The sequence below is a fragment of the Phaseolus vulgaris genome, chromosome 2 (assembly GCF_051622355.1).
Source record: "Phaseolus vulgaris cultivar YP4 chromosome 2, ASM5162235v1, whole genome shotgun sequence".
NCBI lineage: Eukaryota > Viridiplantae > Streptophyta > Magnoliopsida > Fabales > Fabaceae > Phaseolus > Phaseolus vulgaris.
The window spans coordinates 40,386,766-40,399,762 of record NC_143499.1 but is presented as its reverse complement, the minus strand read 5'-3'; the positions used below and the strand labels follow the sequence as shown (position 1 = coordinate 40,399,762).

At 31.5% G+C, this 12,997-nt stretch overlaps 1 protein-coding gene across 1 annotated transcript; it reads right to left on the bottom strand.

Moving 5' to 3' along the window:
• Positions 1-4,687: 4,687 nt before the first annotated feature.
• Positions 4,688-11,764, bottom strand: LOC137812026 (trafficking protein particle complex subunit-like protein). Its single transcript, XM_068613900.2, has 12 exons — positions 11,232-11,764; positions 11,053-11,137; positions 9,735-9,865; positions 9,502-9,604; positions 9,336-9,350; positions 7,562-7,707; positions 7,224-7,419; positions 6,700-6,774; positions 6,325-6,441; positions 6,101-6,145; positions 5,301-5,399; positions 4,688-5,157 (listed from the first exon to the last, which is right to left on the bottom strand). The coding sequence occupies exons 1-12, from the start codon at positions 11,519-11,521 to the stop codon at positions 5,137-5,139; spliced, it is 1,323 nt and encodes a 440-aa protein (XP_068470001.1). The 5' UTR covers positions 11,522-11,764; the 3' UTR covers positions 4,688-5,136.
• Positions 11,765-12,997: the final 1,233 nt, after the last annotated feature.

The window sequence follows — 12,997 nt, the reverse complement described above, 5'->3', positions numbered from 1 at the left end:
CGATATGAGGTCTCCAACAATTATAGATATATACTTTGAAATGGATTAAGAATATGTTTTTGTTGAATCACATTTTACATGTGGAGTCTCAACAAAAGCAGTATTGAAAGTTGGCATCAAGCATGTTACTATTTTCTATTTCAAGCAAAATACTTGTTGGATATATCCATCTATTACTATTTTGATATTCTTCTGCCTCCTTCCTACTTATTCATTTGGATAAAAATGTCACCATCACTCAATTTCTCTCTATCTTCCACTAGCCATCTACTTTGAATGACTCATTCTACCTTTGTCCATTTTTAAGGGCTATAACTGAATCTCATTTCCAATCTGAAGCTATTTGGATTATTGATTTTGGTAATTTTTTCATCCCACATTGTAGTTTGTGTTGATTAATGCTCATGATTGCTCGTTGTTGAATAGCTCAGAGATTTGATGCTCATTTATTTATTTGAGAAAGTGTATATACTTACAATAGAAGGAAAGAAAAGGAAAGTGGTTAATTGGATTAAGATTTGTTATACTATTGAGAATGGAGGATTGAAGATTATTAATCTGCATTATGAAAATAATGTGTATCTTCTTAAATTTATTTGAAATTTTGCTTATAGTAACAAGCCTTGATCTCTTCTCTTGAAAGCCAAAGTTCTTAAATCAAAGTACCATTTTATAATGGTTTACGGATCCTTCTCTATTTGGTCTGGGATTAAATAGTTTTATGACATTATTCTTGAACATACTTCTTGGATGGTTGGTACAAGTACTTTTTTTAATTTTTGAATGATAAATAGTGTTCCACTCCTTCTTTATCAATCATTGCAGGGGTACCTGATGGTTCTAGAATCTCGGATACAGTTTCCCAATTTTGGATTGGTAGTGATTGGAGTATTCCCTTGCCATTATGGTAGATGCCTCATTTTTTTGAACGTATAATGATTAGACATGAACGAGATATTCCCAATTGAATTCTGGAAGATTTTGGACGTTTCACTCTTAAGTCGGCTAACACTTTTTTCTTGGATCCAGGAATTCCCTGTGGCAGGGGTAAACTCATTTGGTCTTCATATATACTTCCTTCCAAAACTCTAGTTCTATGGAAAGTTTTTCATGGGCGACTACCTACAAATCAGCACATTCAACATAGAGGTTTGCATATATGTTCTATGTGTACGCTTTGTGAAAAATAGGAGGAATCTATTTACCATTTATTTTTTGAATGTCGTAATGCTATGCATATTTGGAATTGGGTTCGAAAAATTTTCCTTAGTTTTCATTTCTCTAATGTGGATGATCTCCTTTCTTTTATTAAAAATGATGGTAGTCCTTTGGTTAATTTAATTAAACTTGTTGTGAAAACTTTTTCTTTTTGGATGATATGGCGTATGGGGAATTATGTTAGATTTCAGGTTAAAATTGATGTTTCTAGGGCCATTTCGGTCATTAAAGATCTCACTTGTTTAGTGGGTAATTTGTCTAAAAGTTCTATGCAAAATGATATTTTGATTTCAATATGCTTAAGTTTTTTTGTATTAATATTCATTGGTAAAGTTTTATCTCCTCTCTCCCTTCTCGATGGGAGTTTCCTTTTTCAGGTTGGGTTAAAATAAACACTAATGGTGTTGCTAGAGGTTTTCTAGTCTTGCTACTTGTTGTGTTATTTTCCGTGGAAGTATGAAGGAATTTATTTGTGGTTTCTCTATTTTCCTTAATGTTCAGATTGCTTTGGTTGCCGAGTTTTATGGAGTTATACATGTTATTGAACAAGTTCAAAAGATGGGTCTTATTAGTTTATGACTTGAATGTGATTCTGTCTTGGTTTGTGCTGCATTTTTTGTTATGACTAATGCTCCTTGGATGCTTTAGTGGAACACTTGTCTTAACTACTATGAGAATATCAGGATTAGGGTTTCCCACATTTTTCGTGAAGGGAATGCATGTGCTGATAAACTTGCTAACATAAACTTTATTTATAGAGAGTATTTTCATTGGTATAATAGGCTTTTCCATCTAGTCTTCTCTTAGAGTTCTTTATTAATAGATATAAATTACATATGTACCGTTTTTGTTAATATATAGGTTTTGGTCTAGTTCCCATATTTTCTTGTATCTTTTTTTTTTAATAATACTTTTTTCATATGGTGACAAATGATTGTTGAGGGTCGATAAATTTTATAAATAAAATGAGACATTTATATCTTTATTAAAGAGTAATTTATAATGTGAGAAATTCTAATTATAACAAATGTTTAGAAATCTATTCCAATCAATCATTGATGTGAAAGTTTTAAATCTATTTTGTCTATCAAAAGTTATATAATAACTTTTTTTGTATATTTATTTATAAGAATTCAATTAGACTTAAATAAAATGTATGAACTATCTTTTTTATTGTTTTCAACTTCTAAACATAAATCTATCTTTTTTATCTCACACTTTCAACAAACCAACAAAATTGTTTCATTTATTAAGAATGACAGAATAAAAGATAAGAACTCTACAACAAAAATCTTTATCAATGTGTGGTTTGAAAACAAAAATGAAATATCAGTACAATTTACTCAAAACTATATATTGCTAAATAACTAAAAAGGATCATTAGTATGCTTTTTTAAAAAATATTATTAAAAAAATATTATGGTTAAGTATTTAGAATTGAATCAGTGTTGCATAAACTTTTTACTCTTTATTTTGAAGATTAAAATTGATAAATTTTCCATCAAATAAAGTTAATTCAATTGTAGCATAAGTGTTACACTGGAAGTATTTGGGTTATGTTTGGTTCATGAATGGTGTAAAATAAAATTGCAGGGTTGATGTTTGAGACAGAGCAATGTTTAATGAGCTCTCATTATCCAACCAACAAAATGAAGCAATTGTCAGGAGTTGATAGCCAGGGGGTTGTGTGGAGCCCAACTTTTAGGTGATCCAGAAAATCATTGCTGACACGTGGTGGAACTCAAGCCAACACAAGCCTCATTCACTGAACCATGATGACTCAAACATTCAACAAAAAAATATAAGGACTTTTTTTAAAATTTTACTTAATAATATACCAATTAATGTCATTATTATTATTAGTTTTATCTCACTTTTAAAAATATTTTAAATTAGACTCATAGTATTTCTTCTACTAAATTACTAGTAAAAATATACATACCTTGTCAATATATGGTATTCCTACAAGTGCTTGAGATATGAAAAAAATCAATATAAACCATAAAAGTTATGGGACTTAAAAACTTATATTATTTATATTTTATTTTTAATAATCTAAATATAAATTTTGATTCTCAAATAGATATTTGTATCTATTTTGATGATATTTTTGTTCTTGGTGACTCTCTTTGCTCATGTAGCTTTAGCTTTTATTATTTGTATGTATTAAAATTCATAAACATCTTGCTTATATATATATTGGTCTATATAACTCTGCAAAAATAAATAAATTGGTTTATATAGAATGGTTGTAATTTTATTTTATTTTATTTTTTGATCAGCATAGAATGGTTGTAATGAAATTTGAAATTAAAATCCTATACAAATCACTCAAAATTCTACGCTGCTATGTAAACCTCAACGGGTCACTTGTTGTTCAACTTGAAATTATTCATTATATATCAAATGTTTTTTTTTCTTCAAAAAGTCACCACAGACATTTTATATTATATTATATTATATTATTTATTCCTATAATTTCTAATTTGACTCAAATTATCATTTAAGAATATAACAAAAATATGTATTACTTTTTTCAATAATATCCTCAAAAAGTAAACGCAATAATAATGAATAATAAGTTTACAGTATAGTGTCTTAGCTAATTAAAACTATTTCATCATAGAACTTGACCATAAATTGCTTTCTGTGTGCGTTTTTTTAATCTAGCCAAAGAGTTACCCACCCTTCAGCTTTGCAAAGCGTAATGCAGTTCCTCTTATAGTTAGTAAACCATAATAAATTTATTAGTCTTTTTTATTATTAAAATAATTCACACTACTTAAAAGATCATAATTCACCTCCCATGATACAAATTGTTTAAAGAATCGTTTTCGTTCCTGAATCTAGTTCCTGAATCTAGCTCAATACGAATCTTATGATTCGTACAAAATATTCGTTGAATTGTGAAATGAAACGGTTCACGTGAATCAGTGTGGTTTTTAAAATCCTAATTTTTTTACCACAGAGACCTCTTCTCCTCTCCTCCAACAGCGACGTCCAAAGTAGATGACATACGCCGAGAGATGCAGAGGATGACAAAGCTAGCGACAGCTAAGCTCACAACAGAGAAATAGCACACGACAGCGAGAGACGCGAAACAACGACAACGGGACAGAAGAGGCGCAATAGTCACTGGAGATGGTAGAGCTCACGACAGCAAAGAGGTGCATGACAGCGATCAAAGGCGCAATGGTTGCGGGAACTACGGAAACACGAAAGTAGAAGGAGAAGAGGAGGAGAAAACAGTGGGAGTGATTTTGTTCTGCTATTAAATGAGTAAATAAAAAAGATAGAAAAAATTTATTTAGTAACATGCACACATTTTTTTTAGAAGTTGTTTTTCTGAAATTGTGTAGTATATATATAAATTATTGTATCTTATATGTATACATATCTTGTATATTTAAGGATATGTTAAATTTTTTAATGATTATGAATCCTACTATTCACTATACCAAACGATTCATGGTTCAGCTCTCCGGCATTACTTGTATTCAACTATCATGCTTAAGATACATTAGTATGAAACTGCAAAGTAGACCATCTACAAGAGATGATGATTAAGCAGTTCTATGAATACATCGTAACAATGGATTGGTTTTCAATGACAATCAAACTAACCGAGCCTCTTGAACCAATAAAAAACCTCTTGAACCAATAAAAAATACGGACTTAGTGATTCTCTCATCAAGTAATCAACCCCTCACTACTCCAATCTAGTTACAGAACCTCGCAATTAGTCCAAATAAGGTTTTGATGATCATGAAGGATTCATTGGCCCTAACTGAAAGAGAATCTTCTCCTGGCATCAAAGAGTAGCCAATTGGAAACTTTGGCAGGTCTGATAACACGGAACATTTAACTCAGACCAAAGTTACGGTTAACCACTTCTGACCAAACTGGAATAGCCACAATTTAATCCACGTCCACAAAAATCTGCATTAACTGAAGAAGTCAGAATGTTGCCTAACTTTTGGGGTTTGAACGGCAAAGACCACGTCAAGTGTGATATAGAGATTTCATATAACTAACATGTAGTTGCCCATGAAACACAGTCAATTCATACAGCTTGCACTAACCTCTAAATCAGGAAGTGGTTCATAAGACTTCATCTCCCTGGTATCAAAAACTGTAATTCCCGAAATTCTCTGAATTCCAGGTTTAGTAGCGATGAGATTCTGCATATTTGTAAAAGGTAGTGAGATTATTCCATGCCATGCTCTGAATTGTAATTTAAAACTTTAATTTTCTTCTTCTTTATAATATCGTTCACCACAACCTTTTTATTACTACTCTTTATTTGAAGATAGTAAATTAACCCATGCAATGCAGTGAATTGTAACTTGTAACGTTTTTTTTTTTTTTTTATATTACTTTCAACTTCTAGGTATCTTGTTACATCCTGGAAAATGAGGCCTAAATAGATAAATCAGTTATTAAGCAATAGCCAAAGTTGATTATGATACAAACAAACATTGAATAGGGATTGTTTTATTAAATTATCTACCAACTAATCTCGGAGAGAAATCAGTATCCAAAGAACTATCAAACTTAATATAGATAAACAAAACACTCAAATACAGGCCTGGTCCCAGCTTTTTATAGACCCAAAACAAAATAATAAATAGAGGTCCCTAATTATATATATATATATATATTAAAAAAATATAAATATATGTTTCATTATTATATATATTTTATTACATATAAAACATTATTTTATCCCATGAGAAGAAAACTGATGATTAAAAATGAATGACTGACTTTATTAAGTAGGATAGGAGCTGCTAAATATCGTCAAGTAATATGATTCCAAAATTTCGACTCCACTACCAAAGATATCTGATAAAATACTACACAAGAATTCTTAAGGTCATACCAGGTGGAAATCTGTTGATCCTAGAGCCTGAACCTGAGATAAAACCTGTACATAGTTTCCAACATTGTACGTCAGTTAACGGAACGCAAAATTCAAGCACTAGAATTGTGCACAATGGCATACCATACTCCAAATCATAATTTTTTATAAAAGGGCACCCTGTACCCGGGAAAAATAAGGGTAATATTAACAATCTAAGACAACATCCAGATAAAAGGTATTACCATTGATTGAAGGCCATTAATCATAACTACTCTCTCCCCATATGAACCATTTTGAGATAAGCTTACTTCAAATGGACCCAGCTCTTTATCAGTCTGATTTGTAAGATTCAGTTTTATCTGAAAACAACACACAAACAACTTTAGCTTCTAAATTTTTGTTGGTCCCTGCTAGAACAATAGACTCAGGGATTAAAAGTAGAACGAAATTAGAAATAGCTATTCCTATTCCCTTAGATAGTATGTAGACTACCAACAACTGCTAGCCTGCTAAATAGGGTGTAAAAAGACCCATGGCCCCTAAGAAACCTAGACTATTAAAAATGCAGCCTCTAGTTTATAATGAGCACGAGACCTGCATAAGATAATAAGAATTACCCTAAAGGGTTTTTGAAGGTTAATTATAGATGGAACCTCTACAACTTGCAACTCAATCTCCTTCTTCGTTGGTGGCTGCAAAGAAAAATTTTCCAGACAAAAATATTAGTGTATGAGAAAATTAAATTACCATAATTTAGAAAACCGAAGGAAAAGCATTAAACGTGAATATTAAATTTGAAAGCATAATTCAGAAAAATGAAGCAGAAGCATAATTTATTCAGAAAACTAAATAATCATATTTTAAAGCATTAATTTAGCAAGTTAACAACAATTTGACATGAATCCAGCAGTATTTGAACACTATCCAGCCTTATTTGAACACTATAATTATCATCAATTATTATTTTTGAAAAGTGAGAGGGAGAAAGTAAACATGTCATGCTAGATTCATATGCATGTATGTTATGCAGAAACAAAGAAGTTCAGCCATCAACTTTGTCATGTTTAGTGAAGTTTAACATACAACAAACCAGGTAACTAATTCATTTATTAACTATCATTATTGAAGAAACAACACTTACGGTCCCCAATATTTGCTGGGTTTGCAGGCGACCGGGTTCACCTAAATTTGTTCGCCATGTTATCTGGAGTTTACCAAGAACATTACTTCCTTCAACTTTTGTTTGAGCCAAACCATCTGATGGTGATGTCAATTGATAGAGATAGTTGTAAATTCCTCCACCAGATCTAATTAGTATTGGTGGCTTAAATGTCTCCCTGAAAATTTAATTTGCTATATAATCAATAGCAATAATAAAATATACTAGATGAACCAAAGTATTAACTGAAAATAAGGCCAAAATTTGGTATTTGTTGATTCTAGTTTGGTTCACTCCAAAAGAAATGCTATGGCACTGACCTTGTAGGACTATCCTTCTTGGAATGGTGCCCATCACCTTTAAGAATTGTTGCACTATAATGCTGAGCAGGTTCAAAATCAACTTGGTCCATGAAAAGGTTCGATTTTGTATGGTTTTCAATACAAGCTTCCAAAAAGGTAGTTTCCTGAAACAGATCAAGTAGACAACTTGACGCACAACATTAGGTACAGCTGGGTACTTCAGTTTAAAGAGCTAATATTCTTTCCAGAAAGCCTAAAACTGAATAAGAGCGTAAGCCATGTTTTCAAGCTTAAAGGTTGAAGAACTTAGAAGGTGTTTGGTTAGTTTCCATTCTCATTTTTTATTACTACTATGTGTTCATTGATAATTATAAAAATGTCACTTTTTTTCATTTCATTTCCTATTTTTCAGCAATCTGTGAAGGGAAATAAAATGAAAACAAAAGAATGTAGATTTTATTATTTCCTTCACAAATTTTTTACACTGGAAAACAAAATAAAGGTGGATTTTTTTTTTTTTTAACTGATGGATGGTATTTTTTATTACGAGAGATTTGTTTAAAAATACAAGTGATGATTAGACATCAATCCAATATTGAGGACTATAACTGTGACAGCCTGAAGGCTTTCAACAAATAAACATATAAATTATGTTCAAGCAATTTCAGTAGTTAAAAGTACTTCAACAACTTCACTTAATTATATCTAATAATCAAATTATGCGTGGATTTTTTTATATAAAATAATAAAAGAATTCCTAACACCAGATCCATAATGTATCAATAAATAATAAATCACAAAAAGCGAAAATAATTAGATTTTAAGGTTAGTAAGCTTTTCTGCATCATTGTTCTTCATGAAAGAGCGCAATAGGATTGCTAGACTCCTTCCTCACTTTACAAAGAGAGACAATAACTATTTGCAATAACCAAGAGTATTGTTATAACTTATAATTATAGAAATAAGGAGTAGATCCTATATAATCAAGAATATCTAGATTATATATGTATTATTATAAATATTTTTATTTATTCTCGCATCATATCTTTATTATTAGAGGATATCAAATTTCTACTTATTTTATTGATTCTTTTTTCTCAATATAAATAAAATATTCATGCTGTCTCAAAAACATGGTTTCAACTCAATGCTTCTCCTTTTCCTATAGTATAACAAGTATGTAGCAATGATTCAGCAACGGTTGTTCCAAAATGTAAACCATATATTTTAAATGGATATGAAACTGTAGATAGTACACTCACGTTGTTTTATGATTGGCTATACTGGATTCATTGCTGATAGCATCTAATAATAAATGTAAACAGGACAAGCAATAAACTACAAAAATTGATTGTTTAAAAGAGGATAAAAATGAAATGACAAGACACATACAGATTTATACACATTCCTTGTCTATCAAGAAAACCTTCCATTTCTTTTGATTGATTCTTAATTTCTAACTGATATTAAGAGAATTGGATGACAATGTGCTTGAAACACAACCAAAATTAAATAGGAAACAGCATCTGTAATGCTATTAAGGATTTTATTGGTTGTTTTAATATTAATGGGTTTTAAAACCAGAAGTTTCATTATGCTTTCCTTAGATAGACAAGCAAATAATATTAATCCCAATATTTTAAATGGTGTAATCAGAAAATTGTGAACATTAACAAAAAGATACTACACATTGAACATGATTAGACCATTTTACTGCATTAAGACCAGCATGTTTATCCAGGAAAACAATATCCACTTACACTTGAGTAGTATATTCAAATCATTGACATACCTTGATAACACGGACCTGCAAAAGAGTTTTCAACATACATGTAAGTTATATGAATATTGAAAGATCAAATAGTGAGCATTAGTAACCCAGGTAAACGATAATTGTTTTAATGGAGAACATAATTTCCTTCAAATTCAATAAATATCATTAACACAGAGAATAATACCTTTGTTCTGACGGAAAGGGGATTAGCAACGATGAACTTGAAAAATTGGGGAAGATATTTACGCTCACCATCACCATCATTATACAATGCAGTGCAGACAAGCCTAAGGGCATTTGCGCAATCAAAATTGTAAGAGATTAAAAATGAGAGAAAGAAGAAACTTAGTAAATCCAAATAAAACTGCACGCAAGCATGACCATATTGACACAAGGACATGGAGGGTCACAACTTACGTGTGAGGGCCAAGCTCTTTCACATCATGTTCTACAATAAAGTCATAACGCCCACCAGCGCGAATAGATTCAACTGGTGATTTCGATGTGTCTAGAAGAAGTATTCTCTGTCTCTCTGTTTGAATTTCAGCCTGTCAGTTACAAAATTTTGAATAATTGATTAAATTAATTTCTCAAAGGATTAAAAAAAAAATTCAGCACTCTAACTATCATGAATACATTTACATTTTTGTGCATAAATTCAACTACAACACCTGTAAGAGAATCTTCTACGTATCTATCAATGCAACATCAAAAGATGTGGATATGCAATCCAGAAATTAACACAAAACCTCTGCTGCATATCAATCTCTCATGCATATAAATGTTATCAGCTCCAAACAATAACCAAAGGACATTTCCAATGGGACCTCATTGAAGGTTCTCTGAAGTGTAGAACATTCCAAAGGAGGGTGCTGTCTTTTAGTAGGAAATGCTTTAAGGGGAAGATAATAATTCCGGACACAAAAGGTTAAAAGAAAATGAGTCTCAAATGTTGGTCAGATGGATCCAATATAATTAAGAATAAGAATTTTTGAACAGCTTTTAACAGAAGACAAAAAATCTTCCATGGTGATCTAGAAATAAGAACTTTTCCTGCAGTTATCTTTAGTGAGTTCATTTAAATAATCTCAAGCTAACTAACAAAGTAGAAAGACGAGTTTAGGTTCGAATTAAGGCCTGAATGAAACACAAAACGAGTAAAATAATCCTCTAGTTAACACAAATGACTTAAAACATCGATCACTCATACACATACACATGCCTGTTGCTCCAAAAAATAACCAAAGAAGGACTTCTCCCATGACCTACCAGAAGGCAAGGACGTCTAAAAGCATTCCATGGGAGGGTATCATCAGTAGAGAATGTACAAGTGAAAGACCATTCCAGACTCAAAAAGCTAAAGAACACTTGTATCATAACGTCTTCCCATAGTGATATCTATAACGGACCAAGCGATTTTTGTGCCCTTATATTTAGAGAGTTCGTTTATATAATATCAGCTAACCAAACAAATTAACTGAGGCTTGGAACTAGAAAAAGAACTAAACAACACATGGAGTGATTCTCAAGCATCACTATCAGCAAGTATTATACCAACATTCCATCACCTTTTGACGTTCCCTTGAACTCTTTAACTAATCTCCTAGAGTATGTAACGCATTACAATATAATTAACATAAAACTTGTGCCAAGGGAGTTCCAGTAAGCTCAGGGAGTGACAAATTGATTCATGAATATCAGTGAAGTGGAAGAATTGGAGATATAGAAAGAGGACCTTGATAATGACTTCTCTGACTTCAAAATTGGAGCTGTTGTTAATACTGATGTAGCTGCAGAAAGTCTCCCCCAAATAAATGGCTCTGCAAATTGGGAGTATGAGTGAGCCATAATGAATGGATCAAATTGAATTGAAGAGAAACAGAGAGAGAGAGAGAGAGAGAGAGAGAGGTGTACCCGAAGGACTGAGGGAGAACGAGGAGGCCAGAGAGGCCCATGGCGTCGGAGAAGTGGTGGAGGAGGAAGCGGTTGCGGTAGTTGGGATCGGAGTTGTCGTTGGCTTCGGCGGAAAGAGAGGGGGCGGGGGCGGCGGAGGGGTCATCGAAAAGGTCCTCGCCGACGAAGAGGTCGGTGGGGTCGAGGCGGAGGGGAGGGTCGACGTTGAAGGAAGGGCGGCAGAGACGCATCACACGAAACGCGAGGGAATGAGATCCTCCTCCCTGGCCCTGACCCTGACCCTGACTCATCTCTTATTCTTCTTCTTCTTCTTCTTCTTCTTCTTCACTCCCAAATGCAAAACCAAATGCAGAAAGATTCTTCACTTCAATTCCACCATTCATTCAATTTCAATTTCAATTCCAATTCAAAGCTTCCAATGAGATCACAAACATTGACTCCACTCCATGCTATGTGGGTTGGGCATGGCTACCCCTTTTCCTTCCCTTCCCTCTCTCTTTCTTTCCCTACACTCTAACTCCACAATTTTAATCATTTTTTTTAATGAAAATATATACTTTTCTATTAAATAAAATCAAGTTTAAATATTTTTTTACCATATTAAATTATCCAATTTTAATTTGTATTCCTCATATAAAAAATATTTTTTTTCAATTTTTTAATTTTTTAATTGCTTTAGATAATAATTTGGACAACGAGGCCTAATTTAGATAAGATTTACTAGACAAAAGTAAATATATAAATATACTATGTTTATGATCATTTTGATGCTATATTAATTTAGTTTTAATTAAAAGCTTTCCAAGGTCAATTAAATTTGGTTAGGGAAAGAAATTGAAGCAAGGTGCACTAAGAAAACATTGGAAATTAATGATTCTTCTCCACCAAATTATAAGTAAGAGATAAATTTATAGAACCCTCACTCCCACACAAGATAGAGAGACCATGAAAATACTCACAATTTAAGTTTAGGGTAGAGAATTGAAGAGGCATAAGTGAAAATAAAAGAAAGAAAAACAAAATAGTAAAAATGAAACAAAATGAAGAAAGTATTGTTTAGTTGAAGTAAAATAGAATTAAAAGAAACAGAAAATAAAGTGAAATTTAAGAAGTATATGTTTGGTTTAAAGAAAAAATAAAAGAAAGAAAAACATAGAATTATTCTTACAAGAACCAAAATAATCTTATAAAATAGTAATTATAGTTTCTATCTATTTCTATTCTAAGGGTGGGAACAACTTAGTATCTCTGGTTAAAACTTCAACTCAATCCATGGTGGATGTTAAATATTTTTACACAAGATTAAAGATGACTTTACAAAATTGATGTATTTTTTTTCCTTACTTTTGAATTTGATGTTCCTTTTGTCTTATGTGTATCATTTTAATCTTTCTTTTGTTTGGTGACAACGATGAAGTTGTTAGATATTATAATAATAAATACATAATGGACATTAAAAGATACCTTAAATCTTATCTTATTTATAACATTTTAATGAACTTTTATTTGAATTGACCTAAGTTAAGTATACAAGTCATCTTAATAAGTAATTAATGCTTGATTATTTGATTATTTATCTAATGGAGACTGAAATATTAAAACCATTATTGAGTGATATTATGAATATTAAAAGTATTTTTTTATTATTTACATTTTACTCTTTGTGATATTGAAGGTGTGGTAGAAGAGGTTGAATTAATTTGTTGGATAGAAGCTAGTAAATGTTAGTCTTTGTTCTGATGGTAGTTTGGTTCAGGCTTGTGCAT

What these genes read in the sequence shown, in the direction of transcription:
- LOC137812026 (XM_068613900.2), bottom strand. Translation starts at nt 11,521, where the DNA reads ATGAGTCAGGGTCAGGGTCAGGGCCAGGGAGGAGGATCTCATTCCCTC. An exon ending in AAAGAGCTTGGCCCTCACAC is followed by an intron (nt 9,605 to 9,734) that starts GTAAGTTGTGAC and finishes AAATGCCCTTAG; the next exon opens with GCTTGTCTGCACTGCATTGT. An exon ending in AACCACTTCCTGATTTAGAG is followed by an intron (nt 5,158 to 5,300) that starts GTTAGTGCAAGC and finishes CAGTTAATGCAG; the next exon opens with ATTTTTGTGGACGTGGATTA.